Genomic DNA, 26,084 nt, shown 5'->3' with positions numbered 1-26,084 from the left:
TGACGTTGAAATCTCCAGAACGGAATTTGGCAAACCACTTTTGGCATTCGCGTTCTGTTAAGGCATAATCCCCATATACGCTGCATATTTTTTTTTGAAATAGAAGAGCAAAATATGCCGATAATGTATGTTATTTCCTTTCATTTCTAAAAATATGTTACACACACGCAATTGAAGTAAGTCGAACGAAAATTCAATGAAAGGTTATGTGAAATGTCACCTTTCAACTGCTCAATAGTGTTGCACTGTAACGCAACAATAGCGACAGGCGAAGCGGCATAAACTTGTACTAACGCATAAACCGAACGAACTTCTTTGCCAACCCAATGCTTATTATAATAAGGTGACTGCTTCCTTGGACAGAGGAGAGAGAGAGAGACACACAGTAGTATACTTAAATTTTGTAAAGACTTTTGATAGATTACCACACGATAAGTTGATCAAACTATAGCAGATGGGGTTGGATATTAGATTGGTGCATTGGATTGGAGGCTGGCTATCTGATAGGTATCTGCAAGTTGTGTATGGGGAAGCAATATCACAGATGAGGAAAGTCACTAGTGGTGTACCTCAGGGGTCTGTTTTATGGCCATTACTGTTAACTTGTATATTAATGATATTGGCAAAGATTTGGATGAGGATATTTAGTTGTTTGCAGATGATGAAAAGTTGAGAGGAACTATGAAGAGTAGAGAAGATGTTGTGGCCTTACAAAAAGACTTGAATAAATTAAGTTAATGGGCACAGGAATGGAGATGTGAGTTCAATGTTACAAAATGTAAGGTTTTAAAATTTAGGAAACAAAGATGGGATGTATAATTTATGCTTGGTGGGGATATATTGTCAGAGGGGGAGGAAATAAGGTATCTTGGAGTGATAGTGGATAAGGATCTGAAATGTAGGGGACAGATTGCCAAAATTGTGAGGACAACATAAAGATTTCTGGGAATGATGCAGAGGACACTGACTTGTAGAAGTAGGGAGATTCTTGTTCCATTTTATAAGGCTTTGATTAGGCCACACATGGACTGTTGTCTCCAGATTTGGTCACCTGGTTTTCTAAAGGATGAAGAGATGTTTGAAAGAGTCCAGAGGCCACTGTCTAAATTAGTTTCTAACCTCTGGAATGTCGAGTGTGAGGAAAGGTTGAGTAGATGTAATTTACTTAGTCTAGTGGATAGGAGGAAGAGGGGGGATATGATAGAAACCTGCAAGTTAATAAGGGGTTGTTATAGGATTAGTGTTGTAGAGATTTTACAGCAAACAGTGGGAGATTAGGTGAGAACCAGAGGTCATCCCTGGAAGCTGTATAAGGAGGGCGTGAGCAGGGGAGTGAGAAGGTTTTTTGCATGCAGAGTTGTGGATGATTGGAATGCCTTGCCTGAGAGTGTGGTGTCTTCAGAGAGTTTAAGTGTGATGAGCTGTGTATATGACAAAAGGACCTCCTAAATGAGTCTTTGATTCCATGGGGTCTTGGGTAATAATAATAACAACAACATATTCCCTGAAAATGTTGAGGTGTACTTGATGCAAAAACTGACAATCATGTTTACCAGCTGCAAATCAAGGATGTTAGCGAAACTCTTAGTTTGCAGAAGGGAGAAGTGATTCATGGCAATATGCTCATGAATAAAAAATTAGTAAGACAAGTACACATCTCATTTTCATATATTAAGACTATTATCACATGAAATAATGAATACAAAAAACAGTTCTGGGAGGCATAAATGATTTGAAAAGTGAGAAATATTAAATTAGAGAGAATATGAAAGAGTTGTTGAAAGAAGCTAATATGAAGAGTGAGGAAGTGAAGAATGCAAGTCTACTGCCTCATATGATAGGACAAAATTGGGAAGAAGGAAATAGAAGACTGTGTTGGAGGAATGGTGTCCAGTTCATAGAGGTATGGAGTGAATTTGATGAATGAAAGAACTTACATGCCTGATGGACTTCATTTGAATGGTTTTGGAGCTTGATATTTGGTTGTTTAGTGAGAAGTTGTAAATGCAAAATCTGGAAAACTAGAGATATTAGTGGGGGGTGCAATTGAGCACTTATCAAGCCACTCCTGGATAAAAGAGTGTGCATACAGAAATAACTATGAACAGCTGGGTGCAGTTCCCCAGGTTTCAGATCTAAATGGATTGGTAATGACATTATACATGGATAACTGTGGGCCAAAGTGGATGATGAATTTTCGTACATCAATGCTAAAAGTGTCAGGAAAAAGTTTTATCATTGGTCAGTTCGAATTGGCCAAAAATTGTCATAAGTAAGACCTGATGGATTGCTGGAGGTGGTGATGTGAGGTGATATGAGAATGTGAGGGATATTGTATTTTTAGAGAGAATATAGTAGGAGAATGGATGGAGGGGGGGGTATTACTAATGATAGGTGAAGAATTTTAACTAACAAAAATAGAAGTTAAAAAGGAGTTTAGATCTGAGGGAGATGGTTCATTTGAAACTATCTGGTGTGAGATAGAGGACAATAGGTCAAAATATATTGTAGGTAGCTGCTATAGACCTAGGGGTCCACTGGAAGAGTAGCACAATGCGTTTTGGCCAACCAGTTTTTATGGGCAATTACTTCAACTATGGGGATATAAACTGGAAGGAAGAAAGGACATACAAGATAGAAATGGAATTTATACAGTTCCTAAGATATTATTACCTGAAACAGCATGTAATAGACAGGACCATATATACAGAAGTTCTAATAGCATTAGAACTTCTGTACATAACTATAGTAGTAACTCTACCTCTGATTTGGGGAAAGTGACTGTGCAGTCTTGTTCTGGGATGTTGCTCAGCATGTGGAATTCTTTGTCAAGAAAGGGTTTATGTGAAATTACAAAGCTGGTGATTATGAGAAGCTAAGCTACAAGGAATGTCAGTATTGCTTGAGAAATGGTCAGGGATTACTTTAAGGAGTAGTATTGGAACTTGCATAATCAGTGTCAAGAGGATAAACTGAGTAGGGATTAAATGGATGAGTAAATTAAAAAGTGATCAGTGTGCTCGTGAGCAATATAAAGTGCAGGTGCGGAGGACTAATATGATAAGAAAGGCTAAATCAGATTATGTGAAAAATTAGTTAAGTAGTCCAACTATATGCAAAAGAATTTTTTTGCTATGTAATGAGTAAGCAGAAGAATTTTTACGGAAGGATAACTTTAATCAATGCTGGTGATGAGAGAAGGTGTCAGAAGCAGAAGAAATAGTAGAATTACTAAGTGATCACTGGCAAGGGTGGATCAGCCTGGTGGAGATCATTTACTGATGTTACAAAGGCTGAGAGTTGAGGTAGAATTGGAGGTGCTCAGCATGTTGAAAAATATCAATGTGAATACAGCAGTAGCACTTGACAGTATGGTGGACATGTGCCACTAGAATATGTTAGATAACTGGCATTGCCTCTGATAAAGTTGTTTAATCTAAATTTTAGATCTGGTCTGTAGTTTGCTATTTCTGTCTTGGATCCACCTTTATGTCACTTAACTATTGTAGCCTCTTTCCGCGCCCTTGGAACTTTCTGATATGTGGTGGTTCACATATCAGAAAGGTTGGTTAAAGGTAAAATTCAGAAATAGGAAGATAGGAATATGATACTATATAGTGGGCATCATGGCTTTGTAAAAGGTAGGTCCTACCTTAGTAATTTATTCACATTTTATAATAAAGTAACAGAAGAATGATACTGCTGAACTTTTCAAAGGTGCTGTTAATGATGTAAAATTTTCAAAAATGGTTTGATATCATGAATGCAACATGACACTTGTGACAAAATGTGTTTGTGGCAAGACTGAACAGGAGACGAGAGATGGTATGGATTTATAGAAAGTGAGATATTTTGTTAGACTTTGAGTTATGAATGCGAAACAGACTGAAGGAATGAAAGTTAGCATAAATGAAAGAAATGCAAATGGAATGAAAACCAGTGCAAATGGAATGATGATGGGTAGTGATGTGTGAGGAGAAGAGAGTGTAGTTGGTGAATGTACTTGAGGGAAAAATGAAATTATACAGACCTGACAGATTGCATTTAAATGACATTTGAGCAAGTGAATTGGAGAAACTGTTAATAGATGGAAGTGCAGTATGTGATACAAGCAAGAGGTCAGAAGTAAGAGGTGAAGTGAAAAATTGGAAGAATTGTATTGAAAAGACTGAAGTGCTTGGCAGTAGAAACAGTAGTAGCATGAGAGATGAAGAGAGAAATATAATGCAAGAGGAACAGGGAAACAGAGGGGCAGCAGGGGTACAAGGAGACATGCCATAGGGAGAGTAGATGACGGGAATAGTACTAAATGTATGTTGTATGTTTGGGGATGATCAGCATAGAAATGGACTGGATTGGGATGCTAATAAAGCAATTGAGACGCAGCGGATATATGTAGTAAGTGATAATAAAGGTGATTGGGCAAAGACAGGTGTGGTGGGAAAATCACAGCCAATAAGTGGCTCTGGTAGTACTTGTTACAGAACTAAAAGTGAACAGCTGTGTTTGTTTGCAAATGGGATGTGCTACTGATGATAGCAGGGGAATTATGTCCATATAAGATAGACATGAAAGAGGGAAATAGCAGCAATAGGATCCAGGCTGTGTGGTGTGTGATGGAGGTTGACAGAAAGATATATTTAGTTGGATGCTGTTATAGGCCAGGGAATGTGGAGGATGGTGATGAAGAAATGTATAAGAAACTTCATTTGAGCAAGGAAAGAGTGATTATTATGGGTGATTTTAATTACTGTGGTATAGATGTATGGTATGGTAACAGTTTTGCTGTAGTCTTGTGTGATACCGTATTTACTTGAATATAACTCGCACATTTTTCCTCAAAATTAAAGTTAAAAAATCGTGGTGTGAGATGTATGTGGGGATTTTTGGAAACCAAAGTTTTTCAGGAAAAAACTAAATTGACATTTATAATTAAATCCTCATATTCATTATAATTTTAATTGTTCACATAGAGCCTCCACAGCTCAGTTGGTATAGACGAAGCTGTTTGTTCAGAAAGACCTGGGTTCGATTAATGTCCAAGATGAGAAACCTTTAAATGGTCTTTTTCAACTAAAGGTGAGTTAGGGGTTTTTTCACCACAAAACTCTAGTGTGGTGAAACTCACCACAGGCAAATTAGCCCCGTGAACACACACAAATTTACAGTCATAAAATACATATACTTAATCCCTCATTCAGTGGAAATCCATCCTAACAGATGGGGGAGAAAGAGAGGGGAACCCCATTCTAATTAATAATTAAATTTCTCACATTATTTATAAAATGAATGCATTTAAATTTTAATAATCAATGTTATTTACGTGATCAGCCTCTCACCTTCATCACACAATATATTTGAATCTTTAGCAACAATGCTTCTGTAATAAAATTATAACAAACAGTTTCATTATTGCTTGTCCTTTTATCATTTTGGAATCATAAGATCACCATGATTTAAAAAAACTGAAAATGGGTATAACTTACCAAGAATCTCCTTTTCGCTATCTCTACTTCCTGTCTCAAGAGCAGTTTCCTCATGTGCATTGTCAATCTACCCAAACAGCAGACATCTTCACTCCCATCCAGGGCATTAGAGATGCCAGTTTTTAAAAAAAAACTTGGTGAAATGATGTCCTTATTTCTGGCAAAATGATGTCCCAAGCTTTCAAAATCCAATTGGACAACAGTTCTAATGATGATCTCTTAATCTTCCCTGCCAGAGTAAGGTCGTAGCCACCGGATTGTCATCCACTCCGTGTAAAATTTTCATTCATTTTGGTGAACATAAAATATACATCTGGCACTATCGTTATGGCTAGTTGGGTCTAGTGGACCATGCCTTGACTACCCCTTCGTACAGGGTCAATAATGGAAGAAAAAAGTGCTACACACACACAGAAGTCATAAGACTTCTGTGTAGAGAGATTGTTTTTGGAATCAACAGCAGCTTTAAAACATACTCCAAACCTCAACAAATATGGCTGTGTAAATTTGCCAAAATTCTGGGAGACAGTCATTTAAAATCTAATTGATACCTGTTTTCTCTCTTTTTCCCACATAGATGGCACCTAATTAGGACTTTAGTTCCTTCTGTTGTCCATTACAATTTTTTTTTTTAACTAGTCCCACTATTATACCAAATTGTTGTTGTTTCATGTACTGTGACAAACTGTTCTTGTACTGTGAAGATGCTGGATATAATACCAGCAAAATATCAGCAAATAAGTTCATAAATATTAATTATTTTCTTATCATTGTGTTGTAATTAATACAGTGAAAATTAATTAACAAGTGACATACTTGGATTTTGCAAAGACTTTTGACAGAGCGCCACACCAGAAGTTGGTTACTAAACTGAAGGAAATGGAATTGGATAACAGACTAGTGATTTGTAAGTGACTGACTATCAGATAGGCATGAACATGTGCATGTGATTAGTGCATTGTATCTAGAGTGTGATTTCCGTGATGAGTATTGACTCCAATATTAATACTCTCATGTTTAACTTGAATTGTGATTAATTGCTATTTTGTATTTTATACAGTGCATTTACAGAATCCTAAAATACTATAGTATATGTCTTATCTGCTGCAGTCACCGTTACGTGTCATTATAAATATTATTGAGAATACAAAGTAATTGAAAACCTATTATAATCAGTGTTATTTTTATAGCACAGGAAGTAGTCTTATGCCTCAGAAAAGAAATGCTGATAGTCTGGAATTGATTCGGGGTAAAAGTGGAAGAATCATAGGACATGTAAGTTCAATGTTTTTGCTTACTATGTAAATTAATACTGTATCATTATTAGTGCTGAGCTGATTCTGTAGTTCTACATTGTACAGTGTCTATCATATCTTAAACTTGCCACTCATTCATTGCTACTTCTTCTTCTTATGGTGCCATCTTCTATTGAAGGTCAGCGACCATCTCGGCAAACTACATTCTTGCATTGATCTGAGCAGTTGTATGCTGCTCTTTCCTGTCCATGTCTTGATGTTATCAAACCAAGTTATTCTTTTTCTTCCTCTAGCTCCTTTGCCATCAATTCTTCCTACCAAAATGGTTTGTAGAAGCTGATATTTGGTGTTTCTCATGATGTAGCCAAGATATGATGTTTTTCATTTCTTCATTGTTTGTATGAGATCTTTGGCTTTGCCAATGGATTTTAAGATATCTTCATTGGTTATTTTTTCTGTCCATGATATCTTTAGCATTCATCTATATAGCCATCTATACATCTCAAAGGCTTCCATTTTCTTGATGGTTGCTGCCTTCAATGTCCATGTCTCAACTCCATAGAGCAAACTGGACCAAACATAACATTTCAGCATTTGGCATCTTACTTCTATGTTTAGATCTTTATTGCAGAATAATGTTTTCATTTTCATGAAAGACTGTCGCACAACTTCAATTCTTGTCTTTATATCTATTTCAGGATCCTGCCTTTCGTTAAGCCATCAACCAAGATATTTATACCTTGACACTTGATTGATAGTTTTCTCATCGAGTGTCAGTTTCATTGATGAGGTTGGATACTTGCTGATGACCATGTATTTCGTCTTGTTGATGTTTATATTTATTCCCATTCTTTGGCTTTCTATGTATACTCTATCATTGAGTTTTTGGAGGTCCGTGATGTTATCTGTAATTAGCACTGTGTCATCTGCATATCGTAGGTTGTTAATCTTTCCATTTATTGTGATTCTCTCTGGACATTCTTCCAATGCCTTTTTAAAGATTACCTCTGAGTATATGTTGAACAAGAGTGGTGAGAGCACGCATCTTTGTTTCACTCTTTCGATGTTAATATCACTGGTGGTAATGCTGTCTAATTGAATGGGAGTTGATTGATTCCACCATATTTCTGATTAGTCTAATGTCTTTTTCATCTAGCCCTATTTGTTGGAGGACTTCTGTTAAGTTAGTGTATCTGACCGTATAGAAAGCTTTTTCAAAATCTACGAAACATATAAAGACAGTTTTCTGTTTTTCTATGCATTTTTGTATCAATATTTGGGCACACAAAAGGACCTCTGTAGTACTAAAACCATTTCAAAAGCCAAACTGTGTTTCACTAAGAGATCAATCCACAGATGGGATGCTTCATACTCACTTGGTAGGGTTATACTTGAAGAAGTGGAAGAAGCAAGAGATCTCGGGGTGATTGTGGATAGAGATTTGAAGTTTCAATGATATATTGCAAACATAGTGAAGACATTTCAGAGAATTGCTACAAGGAGGACATAGACAGAGAGAGATAGTTGTCCCATTTTATAACGCTTCGATCACACCACATTCATATTTCTTTACTCATATCTGGTCACTTGGATTTGAACTTTGGAAAGGGTGCAAAAACAGATAACAAAAATTATATCAGGACTGTACAATGTTGGTTATGAGGACTCTATCCATCAAACTCTGCATACTGCAGAGTTTGATGGATAGAAGACAAAATGGGGCAGGGGCAGTGGCGTATTTAGGTATTTCCCACCCCTAGACCCACAGAAAGTGCCGCCCCTCATATTAGAAGCGGCGTCCCTCATGAACTACGCATAGGTAGGTCACGATCTCAACCTCCAGTGAGTGAAGTTGCTATAGAATCCCACTTGCTTCATATCACATAACTTTCTTCTGGGTGGTGTCATTTTCAATTTCGGACAAAGTGGAAATTATTTCCATCCATCCCTCACAAAGACTCCGACAGGCATCATCACGAGCTGACCAACGAGTAGGCGAAAGACGTTTGATTACTTTTCCAGAAGTTTCCAGGTGCTTTCTTAGAACACTCCACTGATGTGTTGAAGATGTGAAAAATACGTACAGTTTCTGAAGAAGATCAAAAAATTGGAAGAGTATGGACAGGATTCGGCAGTGCAAGTACCAATTAGAGACAGAGAATGTCCAACGCATGGTGTGAATTCTGCCAATGGATTTATTTCAAGAATTCTTGCTTGCAGTCCTGTGTACTTGCCTGACATGTTACTAGCATTATCATATGCCTGCCCTCTGCAATTTGCTACATCAGTCCCAAGCTCGTTTAGGGAAGTCAAAACTGCCTCTTGTAACTCTCAGATTTGTGACTTACATTAGGAATGAAATGAAAGAAACACTCCACAGGAGTTCTATGTTCTTTCACATATCGTACAATGAAGGACAGCTGATCAACATGAGACAAGTCTGGTGTTGAGTCAACACTTATGGAATAGTACTCTGAGCTATTTTAAGTTCTTCCACAATAAATTGGATTACTTTCTTGCCCCTTATTTTAATAAATTCCTCGTACGTGGCAAAGGAAAGATAGGAAATGAAACCTTTTCCTTTTTTCCCACTTTTGGCAATGTGCTCAGCAAGAAAGGGATCGAATTCAGCCTTTGTGTCAAGTTACCGACAACAATACAGTAGCTTTCCGTGCAACTGTCTGTCTGTATAGTTATGCAGAATCTGATTACATGCCAATATGCTTTCAGGCTAAATTTACAACGAGGAAAAGAAAAATATTTCTCTACTTGTGAGTAGATGTGGCATATAAGGAACATGTTATAATTACAAAAATGAGAGCCTGGAAATTTCTGCCATCCCTCAAAATTTGCCGCTCTAGGCCTGGGCCTATACGGCCTATACCTAAATATGCCACTGGGCAGGGGGCGACATGATCAAGACATTTAAACTGTATGGTAGAATGATGGAAAGGAGCAAGGACAAGGAGCCATTCCTGGAAATTGTAAAAGGAGTGGGGAGTAAATGGGTAAGAAGTAAGTTTTGTGCATGTGATGCTTCTACCACTGTCTGCAAGTTCCAGGAAAATAATAACTTATTATTTGCTCTCCTAAAGGAAATTAGACATCCATTGTCCGTACTAGGAATCTACTTTGCAAATTATGCTATCAATGTAAACATGCTCATTATGGACAGTGTAGGAATCTGTAGCTAATTAAAGAGAATGCCAACAAAATTACATGTATTTTGAATTATTATGGCAGAGCAGCAGACCATGTACAAAACACCCTCATGCAGTAAGGGATATATATAAGAAACGTGTATAATACTATGCATTATGGGAAGGATAATGTATAGCATTATACATGTCTGTAAGGATATGTGCTTTGCATTATGGGATACTAAGGCAAGTGATGTGAAGTATTTGCCTCTATATACGAGTTGCACAGTCATGAAGTTCCTTCACGTGCAGGCTTTGTTTGCTTGTACTTGGATGGAGGATTGAACCAGGAATATAGTTTCTTGACATCTTTAATTTGTAGTATGGCCAAGTGGAAAAACATTCAATGGTAGCAATCTGAAGATGCAAGATTAGGAGAATATGGAGGATATGGAAGCTTTTCCCATCTGAGTTCCTCAATCTTGGTACAGGTAATTCTTGCATCATACTATGAGGGCATGTGTTATCATGGTGAAAAATAACACCCTTTCGATTGACCAGAGGATACTTCTTTTCTTTCAGTTTTTCATTCAATCAATCAAGTTGTTCACAGTATACTTCAGCTGTGATTGTTTGGTTTTATGGCAAGAGTTCAAAGTATAATACCATCCATATCCCACCAAATGCTTAACAAAACCTTCTCAGGGTGAAGGTCTTGTTTTGGCTGAGGTTTTTAGCCTGTTCCCCTAAATGAACCTACTACTTAACATTCTTGTAAAGTATCCACTTTTCATCACCAGTGACAACACAACTCAAAAACGGAGATTAAACTTCTCAAGAATGAAGATGAGGTGCAGATATTGATGTGTTTTCATCAATTGTTATTCACCAGTTAGTGAGGAACCCACTTGCTGAGCTTAGACTCTATTCCAAGTTCTTGCAAATGGCAGTGAATGGTTGATGACGATGAATTAAGATCTTTTGCTAAATCTTCAACATTTGCATTGGCATTTCTTGCAATAGCAGTAATGATCGAACTCAAGCTTCAAACTGTAGGCCTATCTGTGTGTCAGGGTGTTGTGGTTAAGTTGTTGGAGAAGCTTGTGAGAACTAGGATCCAGAATTGGGTTGACAACAATAATATTATCTTTGATGGACAGCATGGATTTGCTAAAGGGAGGTCATGTTTTAGTAATCTACTTACTTTATTTTTATTTAACCTCATGATAAGTTGACAGTCAAACTAGAGCAGATGGGGTTGGATATTAGATTGGTGCATTGGATTGGAGACTGGCTATCTGATAGGTATCAACAAGTTGTGTATGGGGGAGCGATATCCAGGAAAAGGAAAGTCACTAGTGGAGTGCCTCAGGGGCCTGTTTTAGGGCCATTATTGTTTAACTTGTATATTAATGATATTGGTGAAGATTTGGATGGAGATATTCAGTTGTTTGCAGATGATGCGAAGTTGGGACGAACCATGAAGAGTAGTGAAGATGTTGTGGCCTTAAGAAGACGTGAATAAATTGAGTGATTGGGCACAGAAATGGGGATATGAGTTCAATGTTGCAAAATGTAAGGTTTTAAAATTTGGAAAACAAAGATGGGATGCAGAATTTATGCTTGGTGAGAATATATTGTTGGAGGTAGAGGAAATAAGAGATCTGAGGGGGGGGGGGGTGATAGTGGATAAGGATCTAAAATTTAAGGGACACATCACCAAAATTGTGAAGACAACACAAAGACTTCTGGGAATGATGCAGAGGACACTGACGTGTAGAAGTTGGGAAATTCTTGTTCCATCGTATAAGGCTTTGATTAGGCCACACATGGACTATTGTGCCCAGATTTGGTCACCTGGTTTTCAGAACGGTGAAGAGATGTTGGAAAGGGTCCAAAGGCGACTGACTGACTAAGGCAGTTTCTGACCTCTGGAATGTCGAGTATGAGGAAAGATTGAGAGATGTAATTTGCAGAGTCTGGTGGACAGGAGGAAAAGGGGAGATATGATAGAGACCTACAAGTTGGTAAGGGGTTGTTATAGGATCAATGCTGGAAAAGTTCTACAGAGAATAGTGGGAGATCGGGGGAGAACCAGAGGTCATCCATGGAAACTGTATAAAGAGGGTGTGAGTAGGGGAGTGAGAGGCAGGTTTTTTTCATGCAGAGTTGTGAATGATTGGAATGCCTTGCCTGAGAGTGTGCTGTCTCCAAGGAGTTTGAGTGTGTTTAAGACACGGCATGATGAGCTGTGGGTGTGATAAAAGGACCTCCAAGATTAGGCTTTGACTCCATGAGGTCTTGGGGTAGTAATAATAATAATAATAAAACCCTGATCAGACCACATCTGGATTATTGTACTTATATTTGGTTGGTGGTATTTAAAAGGGATAAATTAACCTTGGAGAGAGTGCAAAAGTAGGTAATAAACATGATATCAGGACTGTACAATGTTAATTAAGATAAACTGAGGATATATGGACTGAAGAGTTTGGTGAATAGATGACAAAGAGGTAATATAATTGGGACATTTAAATTGTTGAGAAGTAGTTACAGGATTGACACTGGGGAATTCTTTTATATGGTAGAACAGCAAGGACATGGGCCCATCCCTGGAAGTTGTAAATGGAGGTGGTGAGTAAGAGGATTACAAGTGGTTTTTTTCATGGATGGCAGCTGAACTGTGAAATGTATTGCCTGATAGGGTAGTGAGAACATGAAGGAAGTCCTGAAAATTAACTCCATGGGTATCCAAAAAAAAAAAATAAAAAAAAAAAATAATAATAATCTCTAAACCCTGTCCTAGATTTCTAACACAGTCAAGCCACTTTGGTCTCATATAAGCAGAGTGGCAATCTCATACCAGGTAATGAAAATAATCTATCATCTAAAGACTTTCTTGAGCATCCCGATTTCTCCAGGAAATTCATGGCAGTTCTTGACTGATGATAATAATAAATAATATTAATACATTTCTCCCAGTAATTTAAGTTTTCCTAGTTCACGTACACTGTTGCCAGACAGGTGCATCTTCAAATGTACCTTGCATGTCTATTCAAATGATGTCCATCACTTGCATGCAGATCTTTTCTCCCAACAAACACTTTCTAAATATTCACATAGCTTGAGCATCTCTTTGCATGATTTCTTGACATAATATAATAGAATTCTTGAACTGTGCTTTCTCCTTAAGCCAAAAGTATTAATTGTAGGTAGCACACCCAAAATCCTGCAAATTTTACTCCTCTGTTGTACTATCCCATGTCTCTCTTCAGATTTCTTTGACACACAGTTTATGCTGTCTTATATCTTACCCATCCACCATCATTATCATGTCATCTGCATTTGAATTCTCCTGCATAGCCAATATAAAACTCACTTATCACAAACAGTTAAACACCTTATAATCTTATCTTTAAGGTACCTTCTGGCATAATGATTAAACATTGAAAATAACATGATAACCAAGGTAATAAACTTTAATGAAATGCACAGGTATATCATACTGTAATATCTGTGTGGTTTATTAGGGTATTTCATCCTCATGAATGCAACATCATGAGGAACTTCAGTTTGTATGGTGGAAGAAGGACTGACAGTGAGTCAGCAGGAGGTATGTTAGATTAAGTAAATTTGATGTTAAAAAGGCAATAGCACTTTATAACATATCACTACATGTCTTGAAGAATTACTCCAGATAGTTAACAGCATCCTTGGCATGCCTGTTTAACATGAGTCTTGCAACAAGACAATTCCCAATGGAGTGGACAGAGAGTCCAACTGTTCCACTTAACGAAAGGGGGAGATAAGAATGAGACTCAGATTATAGGCCAGTCTGCGTGTCTGGGGTGGTGGTTAAGGTGTTAGAGAGATTGGTGAGGTTAGATTCAGAATTTGGTTTAAAATTACTTATATGTTAATGATATTGGGAAAGGCTTAACTGGAGATATGCAGCTGTTTGCAGATGATCCAAAAGTTAAGGAGAACTATGAGGAGTAAAGCAGATGTGGTCTTACAGGAGGATCTGAATGGACTGTGCGATTAGAGCTATCAGTTTAATGTTACAAAGTGTGAGGTCTTGAAATTTGGTAGGCAAGCATGAGACGTGGAGTATACAGTTAATGGGAAATTTTGAAGGAGATCTGGGAGTGATGGTGGATAGAGACTTGAAGTTAGGGAGTCACATTTTGAAATTTTCAGGACATCACAGATTATGGCAGTGATGAGGAATACCTTGTAATGTTGAAGCAAAGATGTTATGGCTCCCCTGTGCAAGGCCTTGATGCAGGCCACATATGGACTGCCATGGTGCACAAATCTGATCATTGTTAGATCTCTGAGATGCATGATAACTTACAGAGCCTTGAGAATATAAGTTAGTGAGGGGGATTATTACCAGATTAATGTGGAGGAAATTTTTCATAGAGTAGATTGTGACAAGTGTAGAATAAGAGTCCATTCCCAGAAGCTATATAAGGAGGGTGTGAGAATGAGGAGCAGGAAAATGGTTGGTGAATGGAATACATTTCATGTGAGTGCAGTGAGTATAGAAACTGTGAATGAGTTTATAGTCAGTTCGATGATCATCTTGTATGGGAATGTGTATCTCCACAATGAATGAGTCTTCTGATTCCATGGGCATCTGATGTTAATAATAATAATTATCATTCCACAAGTATACCTTTACTGCATGTATTATTTATCATTACATTCATACAACCTATATTCCCACTTCTACCCTTCTTTGAGTAGATTATCTGGCTGTGATATATTACAGATGAAGTGTGTAAGGAATCATATTTTATTAAGTAAAGTTACTTGATGAATGAATTCTGTTCAATTCAAGAAATTTAGAGATATTTAAAATATATTCTGTATTTACCTTGAATTACATGGCATTTGACTTCACAGCATTTGACCATTCAAACTCCAACCTAATATTGAGAATGAATTCTTCTGATATCTGTTATTCGCAATTTTATCTATTATCTGAACATTAACCTTCTTATTAAAATCAGAAAAATACAAAAAAGTTATCATTCCTGTTGCTTTTCCTATTATCTGAACATTGAGCTCTCCACTAGGAGGGACCTCCCATGATGAAATCTTGATAGACTTTGTGTTTCCTAGGAAGGACCTCCCGTGATGAGTCTTTTGACTCCATGGAGGCCTGAATAATAATAATAATAATTTCTGAGCACCAGTTATTCGGAACACCTAACCTTTCTCTCCACTTAATGAGGAGTTCAAATGTCATGAAACTCACTGATGACTACTTTATATGTATATATAGTATGTATGTATAAATGTATGTATATTATAATTTTGATTTACTAGTGTATGGGCATATTAGTGGTTCTGAAAGGATTGCCAAGTGCTTTTAACAAAGATCTTCAGGTGAGTTTGCATTTTCAAGTTTTCAAAGCTTATTTTTATCAATATGATCAATATTTTCCATAACGGAGACTTGGTTGCAAAGTAAATTATATTTGAAAAGAAATTATATTGTTGTTTAATCTTGAAGTAAGTTGACCATCTATATATAATGTCAAGCACACTTTCTTTTGGACATGTATATTGCTATGCATTATGGGAAGGTGTTGCTACCCAGACTGGTTTTGGCCTTGACTGAGTTCTCATCAGTGAAAGCTAGTGGTTCCCACTGATGAGACCTCATTGTAAATTATACCTGATAATAACATACTTTCTTGTCCAGTTTAAAAATCCAAAACTTACAGACAATTACTGTCCTGTTCTCTCATTCTGATCACTTGTCTTTGTAAAATAATGGAAAAATAGTTAATGCCTGACTTCGGTGTGTCATCCAGTATACTTTCTAGAAAATAACTTTTTTTTTTTTCCAAGACTCAGGTGGCATCTCCCTCCACCTGAATCTTGAAGAGGTTTGGGGTAGTATGGCTGGGAAATGCACACTGTTCCAGCCATATTACCAAGATTAGTATATTCATCAAGCTCTCTCTTAAGTGTAACAGTTTTTACTGTCATAAAGTGATCACCATGTTGATGACTTCATCATTTTTATTCCTGAAACAGTATGATCATTGAAAGGCAATATTAAAAAACTATTGATCATATATCTTCATGTACTCTTAATAACAGATTCTGGTTTTCAGCATAAGAAAGAGTTTGTGTACACTTTTTCTAAAAATTCAATCTTAATCCAGACTCAGGGTTAATGTTGGGACAAACTGTTATCCCAGTAGCCAGGAGAGGCCAAGTTCCTAGGACTCATTTATGACAGCTCATATTCCTTGTCCACATTTCAATACATGAAAAATAGAGAGAGAGAGAAAACCACACTCTTATCAACCAGCATGGTTGATAAGAGTGTGCTGACTAGATTTTTTGTGTGGAGAGTGGTGAGTGAGTGGAGTGAATTGCCAGAGATAGTCATGAGTGTCCACAGCAAATGAATTTAAGGAGAGATATGATAGGTTTTATGCGTATAAAAGTTAGTGTGGGTCTCCCTCAATGAGTCTCCAGATCAAGATACCCATATTATAATAATAGTAAGTAGAAAAAAAAAAATTGTCAAGTAAGAGAACATTGACACTGGGGAGTTCTTTCGCTTGGTTGAAAACAGTGGGAAGGAGTGATGACAAGGGGGGGGGCCATCCCTGGAAGTTACGGAAGGAAACTGTGAGCAAGAGGGTGAGGAGTGGGTGAGGAGTGGTTTCTTTGTATGGAGGGTAGTTGAACCATGGAATACATTGCCTGATAGAGTGGTGAGAGCAAGAACGGTCAACGAGTTTAAGGAGTGGTATGATAGACTTTGTGTTTCCTAGAAGGAACCTCCCATAATGAGTCTTGATAGACTTTGTGGACCTCCTGCGATGAGTCTTTTGACTCCATGGAGGCCCGAATAATAATAATTAAGGTTGGAATAAACTATTATCCCATTAGCAAGGAGAAACCAAGTTCCTATGAATCATTTATGACAAGCACACATTTCTAGCAAACATTTGTCAGAAAGAGAAAAGTGCAGTTGAATTTCCTGTATTTCCTCTTTCCTGCTGATCTATGTTCCTTGCTTTACTTTCATCGTGCACCCATTTGCACAAAGCTTGATTATGACTCACCTGTCTATGCTTTTGCAAAAGAGAGAGAGACAGAGTATGCATTGATGGTTGAATCTTTTCCACCATCAAGGAATATGAATAGTTACTGCTGCATATCCATTGAAAGGCTATATGTCAAAGCAAATGAACCTGCTCTCTCATTTCAGTGATAACAGTTTTTGACAATTTTTTTTTATATATTGATCCCACACTAATAACAGGTTAAAGACCTATTACACAATTGTGCCATGTATAGGCAAGTGGTTAAGGAGAAAGAAGAATTTTATTAAAATGTTTCTTGAAAAGCTGAGCATGGTATTCAATGAAAACAAATAGTATGAGAAAAACTGTTCCATACATGTTTTTTTTCCAACTCCACTGGTATGTTTGAAGTTGAACTATGTACAGATGCTGATAAGAGGCTGCTGATGTTCTTGCATGATTAGAGGAAAGTGAAAGATAGGGTAGTAGTAGTAGGGGCCAGTACAGTGATATCCATGAAAGTAGCCAAAAAATAATGCATAAACAGAATGGCTGTGTGAAAGTGACTGAAGGGCAACTGCCTAATAGGAATAATCATCTATTATACAATTTACCCATTTCTGTATATAATTAAGATTTTTTAAAGAGGTTTTGGGTGCACAGCCCTGAATATGAGAATGATATTCTGAGGGTGGTCAGATTTGGAATTTATAAGATGGAAGGAATTGATCAGAAAAGTAACATTTTGAACAGGAGGAAAAAAGATTTTTCATATTCTTTTGATGTAATAAACATATCTTGGCATAAACATATTGATGTGATATGTTTATTCCACGATAATCTAGATGTGAAAGTCAGCCTAAGAAGGGAACTGATCTTCAGTGGAAATTAGAACGTTATCAAATATAAGAGGGAGTGAATTAGGATCTTCTTCTTCTAGGTAATAAGACAGGAGTGCATTTTGAAATTCACTAAAGTGTCTTCACCCCACTTGAGAATGGTGAACAGGGACCAGTGTTTAAGGCATTGGTGGACAATCTTGAAGCTCCAATCATTTTAGTAGGATAGGACTTTTCAAATGATGAAGAAGAATGGAGAGTACAGTTATCAGCAAACTATGGATAGGATTTGAAGTAAGAAAGAAGGTTATTGATATAGGGTATAAAGAAATGTGATGAGAAGAAGGCATTGACAAAGATATGTAATGAAGAATCATAGAGATAGTTGATAATCAAATCACAAAGGGCATGAGGAAGACTATAACATGGTAGCTTGTTAAAAAGACCTTGATGCCACCTCAAATGCCACCTCTTACTTCTGTGCTGTTGGTTTGATGATAGATGAATATCTGACATTCAGTGCCTCCATAGTGCACTTGAAAGAAAGATGGGACCCTGCACCTCCTTAGATTGGAAAAAGACACAAGTTTGATTCTCATTGTGTCAAGATGAATCTTTTTTACATGGGCTTCATCAATTGAAAAGGAGTTAGCCAATCTCATACAGAGGTAGTAGGTTTTTTTGTCCTGGGAGTTTTTCATCCACCCATACCAGCAAATTAGCCCCAGTGACAAGACAGTTTATAAAATGTAATATTAGTGATGATATAAGATAATATGTGCAGTTGATGGATTGTAGTACAGTATGTAGATAGTAACATTTTGTGTAGAGGAAGGATTAAGTAGTGTGGATGGCAGGTTGTATGGAATGGAGTTTTATCCTGAAGAACCACAAGATTTGTAAATTCACATCTTCACATCAAAGTGTCTTCTAGCAATATACTGACATAAAAGTTGAACAGTTTAGTTCCCACTACCAAGCCCTGTCTATATATATATATAGAATATAATAAAGTCAGACCAGTACACCTGATTAAGAGGAATATATATATATATATATATATATATATATATATATATATATTGATCTTAATCAGGTGTACTCGTCTGACTTTATTATAAAAGACAACCAGTTTACTGAAACAAGAGCAGATTTTAAAACATGCTGCCCAGTTGTGTATCATCATCATCAAATTCTTGATGATGATAATGATGGGTGTACAGAATATGATAGTTCTACATGAAAAATTTACATTATTACTAACTTCCTATCTACAATTTTCTTCCAAATCAGTCTGTTACCTGTCAAGACTCCAACATTATCAGATCTTATATTTCTATCTAATAAGGTACTTTCTTTACTGTATCAATACCCCTATATCTTGTTCTTCCTCTGGGTTTTTTTCCTGCCAACCTGGCAGAGAACACTTGTTTTGCTAATCTTTCCTTGCCCATTCTGTTTAGGTGACCATATCACCTGAGATTAGCTCTGTTAATGCATTCCTGGATGCTGACAATGTCAAGTTCTTTCCTAATATCCTCATTTTTACTATGATATTACCATTGATGCCATCTGTTCGTAACCCTAACCTTTCTAAGGACTCTCATATTTGCACTCTCTAGTCTTTCATCAAGTGTTTTACTTCCGACCCAGCTCTCAGATCCATAAGTTAAAATTGGTTTCAACACTGTCTTGTATACAGCTAATTTAGTGTTTTGGCTAATTTCTCTCTTATTCCATATAAATTTATTCAAGTTGACTTCCTACCATACCAGCTTTGTTGATTCTATTGTCTATTTCCATATTTAATTAACCATCTTCACTAAAAATCGTGCCTAAGTAGCTGAAATGTTTTACTTGTTCTATACGTTCTCCATTCACCATGCAGTTGATATTTTCAATGTTTCTGCCTATTTTCATTGTCTTTGTCTTTTTAATGCTGACCTTCATACCATATCTATTACAACAGTTATTTAATTTAGTCAGGGAATCTTGCAGACTTGTAGCAGATTTATTTAGAAGTATAGCAGCATCTGCATAAAGCAAAGAGCTGAGATTAACATCTTCAATTTTGATATCAGATTTAATACCACTTTCCTTCATAATGTGATCCATATAGATAATGAATAACAGAAGGGATAATGTACATCCTTGTCTGATATCAGATTTAACATTAAACCACCTTCCTGTACCTCCTTCAATTCTAACTGCTGACTTACACCTAAAACAAAGACTTTAAGTATTGCTTGATATAATTCCCCATTAACACCATATAACTGAATTGCTTCTCTCTTAGCACCTTGTCATATGCTTTTTCCAGATTTACAAAACTTAAATACAGATCTTTGTTATATTCCTATGATTTCTCAACTATCTGTCATAAAGTGAAAATCTGATGCTGACAGCCTCTATCTGGCCTGAATTCAGCTTGTTCTTCACCATGCTTCTCTTCCAGAATCCTTCTCAAACGTTTCTCGAGTATACTTGCATATATCTTACCAAAAACACTCAATAATGAAATACCTCTGTAATTCTCACTTTGTTTTATTTCCCTTTTTATATATGTGTACTATGAGAGCTCTACTCCAATCATCTGGAATTCGTCCCTCTGTCCAGGCCTTCTGAACTATGCAGTGCAGCCACTGTAAGACTTTTATACCTCCATACCTGAGCATTTCTGGTCGAATATCATCTACTCCTGCTGCCTTTCCACATTTCAGGCTTTTAATGGCTTTTTCTACTTCAAGTATGGATATGTATTCCTGACTGCATACCTGGTCAGTGTTTTTTACCACTGTGCTATAATCACTGCTTGTTTCATTTAGCAATTTTTCAAAGTAATTACTCCATACTTCAAGGATATCTTTTTTCTTCTGTTTTCATGTCACCTTTATCATCTCTAATTCCTTTTACTGCACTCTTTCCTCCATTTCTGAGCTTCTTCACCAACTTCCAGAACATCTTGCCACCTTATTGTTATTTATTTTCTATGTTATTTTCTATGATAAAGAGGTTATTATTCCCTTTATAAAGCGTTGATACTTCCACATTTGGATTACTTTGCTCAGGTCTGGTCAATTGAATTCCTTGGAGATGAGGAGGCTGTGGAGAGGGTTCAGAGAAGACTGACTAAGTTGGTGAGTGATGTAAAAAATGCTCCCTATATTGATAGAGTGAGAGCTTAAGTTTTAAAAGAGGTAAACCATGAGTAGACATATAGATACACAATAAATAACGGAAAAAACTCACGTAGAAAGATTATTTATTAGTATTATTTTCGCCTGTGTGTCACAGGCATCCTCAGTACATTAAGCTCAAAATTAAACACTAACTGACAATTCCAAAAAGCGCCACCTAAGTAGCTGGTGTAAGATAACTAAAAAGGTCAATAACTTTCCAAAAAAAAAATTAATACAATAAAAAGTTAGGAAAGATTAGCTGATTTGTAAAGTACTATCTCCCATAAAGGGGACAGACGTAAGCCGTCGGATCTGTTTAAGTTAGGAGAATGAAGTAGAGTTTCACGTTTCTTTATAAAGGCGTTCCATGAGAAACTGACTTTTGTGAAGAACTCTTGTCTTTCTCCAATGAACTCTGTGTCTAGTGAAGATGGCATGTTCAGAAAGTCCAGACTTTTCAGGTTTAAAGTATTCAATATAAGATTGGTGTTCTTCTAGCCGAATAGAGGCAGATCTTCCCGTTTGTCCGAAATAAGATAATCCACAAGAGCACGGAATCTGGTAGACACCTGGATGATTAAGATGTGGAAGCTTGTCCTTAGGAGAAGTGAGAAAGGTGGAGATTTTTCTAAACGGTCGAAAGGCAACAAAAATATTCAGTGGTTTTAAAACTTTTGCTATACGTTCACTGATGCCTTGTACATAAGGGATAGTAATGCGCGTTATTTCCTCTGTGTTTGAAGAGGAAGACATATTAAAACTACTCAAAGTTCTTTCAATGAAGCAATTCTTATAACCATTAGATAGAAAGGAAGAAGTTATGTATTGTAGTTCTTTCTGTAAAAGATCGTCTGTAGAACAAAAGGAGTGTCAGACTTCTTCAGGCGTGGGAACATAGAAAGCAAGTAAACACTATAAGAAACATCGTATCACTATAAAATCGACTATTATAAAATTCAGTTAGCTTTGAACTGTAACTACAGTCCGTGTTGAAGTTCTGTTGTTAGGCAGCTGCGTGCGTCTGATTTCACGAGTGTGCCAATATCGGATAGCAGAGCTGAAAGAGGCTGGTAGATTATAACTAAGGTTATTATTTATGTGATGAGGGTCCATAACAATTTCCTTAGACTCGACTATGCAGAGCTCCACCTCGTCACGGCATATATGAAGGTTTGAAGTTGTTGTCCAGCTTATCTTTCTAATCTTTCCTAACTTTTTATTGTATTAATTTTTTTTTATTTCATTTTTATTTTTATTTATTTTTATTTTTTATTTTTTTAGGAAAGTTATTGACCTTTTTAGTTATCTTACACCAGCTACTTAGGTGGTGCTTTTTGGAATTGTCAGTTAGTGTTTAATTTTGAGCTTAATGTACTGAGGATGCCTGTGACACACAGGCAAAAATTATACTAATAAATAATCTTTCTACGTGAGTTTTTTCCGTTATTTATTGTGTACAGATTGAGAGCTTGTGGATTGCAGAGGTTGGTTGATAGGTGGAGAAGAGGGGATATGATAGAAACATTTAAATTACTGAAAGGTTTTTATAGGATTGATGCAGGAGAAATGTTTCAGCTGTGTGATAGTGATGGAAGAACAAGAGGTCATCCCTGGAAATTAAAGAAGAGTGTGGTTAACAAGGGTGTCAGAACAAGGTTTTTTTGCCTGCAGGGTGGTTAATGAGTGGAATTCATTGCCTGACTTAGTTGTGAGCTGTTCGTCTGTAAATGAATTCAAGAAGAGATATAACAGATATTGTTTTGCTAGTTTGGGTCTCCTGCGATGAGTCTACTGACTCAATGGAGATATCCGTAATAATAATAATGTTCTTACCAAAGTCCTCCCATGACTTTTGTTTAGCCAGTTTTATACAGTGTTTAGCTTTCATACATTTGTCTCTGTATTCTCTAAGAGCACAAGCTGACTTATTAGCCAGGAACATTTTGATATGCTTTCTTCTTTTCCTTCACTGCCTCTTTAACTTCCTGTGTCCACCATGGAGTTCTGATTTTTCTATCCTTGCAAACAACCTCACCACATGCCTCTCTGGCTGAATCAATCAGTGTTTTCTTCAGGGCTTGCCACTGATTCTCCAAGGTATGGTTCCTGTTCTCAAACTCATTCATTTTTTCTTCAATAATATATGTGTATTTTAATCTACAGTTTACATCTGACAGCTGATCAACTTTTATTCGCTTTAACATTTTCTTAGATGTTCTTCTTTTCAATATGAAATTCAATTTTATCCTATTCAGGAGTGTCCTGCACCAGGGAGAAAACATCACTATCAACAATAACATAGTCAATGAGACTTTTCTTATTCCTTGCCTCTTCTCTCCATGTGAATTTGTGCAGTAATAACCAGTTTGTGTTAGTAATAACCAGTCCATGTCCTGAACAGAAATCCAACAGGTATTTGTCATTATTATTAGCTTTGCTCTTTTCTCCAAATTTTCCCAAAATAGTTTTGTATGTCTGACAATCATTTCCTACTCTGCTATTTAGATCCCCAACAAGGACCAACTTTTCCTTTTTCATTGTGTCAGCTGCTTTCTCTAAAGCCTCAAAAAATTCCTTCACTTCTACCTTAGTAGAACCTTCTGTGGGACCATAGGCAGAAATAAGTCTCATTCTCCAGTTTCCCATTCTGATATTTGCCCACATCACTCTACTTGAGACTGCCTGCCATTCAAGAAGATTAGCCTCATATTTAGTGTTGAATACTATGGATATTCCTTCTTTTCCTTGATTGTCATTGCCTGAATATAACATTTTGTATTCATTGCTCAGAAAGATCTCACCAGTTTTTGCCTTTTTTGTTTCAGTCACCCCTATTATGTCGATCTGGTACTTCTCCAATTCCTCAGCTAGCTCCATTTCTTTGCCAATTAGGCTTCTTATATTGATAGTGCCGATCTTGAACTCTGGTGATGTTGAGTTGGGATGAGTTTTAGCATTTGTTCCAATAGTTGACTTTTTGGTGTTTGTACTGTTTTTCCCTGTTGTAAAACAACATGGGCCTTGTTTAACTGGGCGCTGCCCAGCCGGCATAAAATTTTGTCATGTTGTACCATCATTTTGTATATTGGTTTAAGCCAATAAGAATACAATTTGTTCCGCTAAATCCCAAATTGTCAGCCGATCCTCCTCTGTTCATTATCCAGGTTCAGTATTCAGTATTAATACCTAACACGGTGCACCATGTGAAGGTGAGGAATTTGATATTAGGTCAGAAGCCCTGGTTGGTTCTCTGCATTCCTTTAAAAGGTATATGGAGGTCTCCTTTCAGTTATATAGCTTTGACCCTTAAGCACCCCCCCCCTAGTTGTGTATGTGAGTGTTTTTTTTTTAATATATATATATATATGCAGTTGACCCTTGCAATCTTGAACTGCACGGTTCCATTTATATGCATTTTTTTTTTTTTTGAAAAAAATATATTTGAAATTTTTTTGCAGATTTAAAAAAACTCACAAATGAACTGCATAGCCTAGAAATATTGAAAAGATTAAGAAAAAGTTAGGTATTTTATGCATTCATGACATATTGTTTTATATATCTTTAAATTTTATAAATTTTATAAATTTAAATATAAATTTATAAAGATAAATTTTAACTTTTTATAAATTAACTGTGGAAAGGATACAAAGGTGGATAACAGAGACGGTTTCAGGATTGTACAATGTTAGTTATGAGGATCGGCTGAGGGAGTGTGGACTGCAGAGTTTGGTGGATAGAAGAAGGAGGAGAGGTGATATGATTGAGACTTTTAAACTGTTGAGAGGTGGTTACAGAGTTGACACTGGGGAGTTCTTTTGCTTGGTTGAACAGTGGGAAGGAGTGATAACAATGGGCCATCAGTGGAAATTACGAAAGGAAACTGTGAGCAAGAGGGTGAGGAGTGGTTTCTTTGCATGGAGGGTGGTTGAACCATGGAATGCATTGCCTGATAGAGTGGTGAGAGTGAGAACGGTCAATGCGTTTAAGGAGTGGTATGATAGACTTTGTGTTCCCTAGGAGGGACCTCCCTCTGTGAGTCTTGATAGACTTGTGTTTCTTAATTTCTTAGAAAGGACCTCCCACGATGAGTCTTTTGACTCCATGGAGTCCTGAATAATAATAATAATAATAATATATTTTTGTATACTTTATGGTAGCAAATGATGAAATAGGCTAGTATATACACTAGTCTATTAGATATATAAAACGATGATAATTCCCACAGTACTCTATATCTCAGAGTGCTGGATCTTAAGGAAAAAAAGAAATGGATAAACTCACTGCTTTTGAAATGAAATGCTTAAGAAAAATCAATAGAACAAACTGGACAGAAAGAAAAACAAATGAAAAAGTCAGCAAAGAACTTAACTTTAAAGACAATAATTACAACACTAAAAAAGAGCCAACTAAGCTGGTTTGAACATGTTTCTAGAATGAACCCAGAAAGACTACCAAGCATACTATTAAATGGAAGAATTGAAGGACAGCCCAGCAGAGGAATACCAAGAAAGAAATGGATTGGCAACATTAAAGAAAGCACCCACTTAAACTCCATAATAGAACTTCATAAAAAGACAGCAGACAGAAAGAAATGGCAAAAATTCGTCTTTGAAGAATTTAACCTGGCATGAGCAGAAAAGAAGAAGAAAATTTATCAAACCTTGTGCACACAAAACAATGAACACTTTATCAAAACACTAACAGACTATAAATGGCCATTTGTAGTCGAGAGAAATGTAAACAAATGTAAAGGTGCAATGTTGAAAGTTTATTTTTCACTTGGTTAGACTATAATAAATTTAGTTTAATCCTTTATCCAAATGTGAGCAAACAAAGTTTGCTCCTGAAACTATCTTCAGGACTGGGGTAAGTTAGTACAACACCGGGTAACTCTTTGCAAAGGTGGAGCAAGTTAACATCACTCCTATCTCAGTATCTCCCATAATGCAATAATGCATAACACATCTCCTTGTGGATATGTATAATGTTATGCATTAAGGGAAGGGCCACTACCCAGACTAGTTTCGACCTTTATTGAGGTCTCTTCAGTGGGAGCCAGGCCCAAGTAGAGATACTAGGCAGAAGCATTAGCAAGGTCATCTCTACCTATAGGAGTTGCCAAA

The 26,084-nt window shown here is 36.7% G+C and overlaps 1 protein-coding gene across 2 annotated transcripts in view; it reads left to right on the top strand.

Annotated features, from left to right (window-relative positions):
* The window catches only part of Argl (Argininosuccinate lyase), a 350,034-nt gene that overhangs the window by 242,478 nt on the left and 81,472 nt on the right, over positions 1-26,084 (top strand). For both annotated transcript variants that reach the window (XM_090392053.1, XM_090392054.1), the window contains exons 12-13: positions 6,677-6,761; positions 15,220-15,279. In XM_090392053.1, coding sequence (XP_090248179.1) covers positions 6,677-6,761; positions 15,220-15,279 — 145 coding nt within the window. The remainder of the gene's footprint in view (positions 1-6,676; positions 6,762-15,219; positions 15,280-26,084) is intronic.

Source organism: Typopeltis vanoorti, chromosome 4 (assembly GCF_054136105.1).
Source record: "Typopeltis vanoorti isolate ZY-2024b chromosome 4, IOZ_Tvanoo_1.0, whole genome shotgun sequence".
Taxonomy (NCBI): Eukaryota; Metazoa; Arthropoda; class Arachnida; order Uropygi; family Thelyphonidae; genus Typopeltis; species Typopeltis vanoorti.
This window is presented reverse-complemented; position numbering and strand designations above follow the sequence as displayed.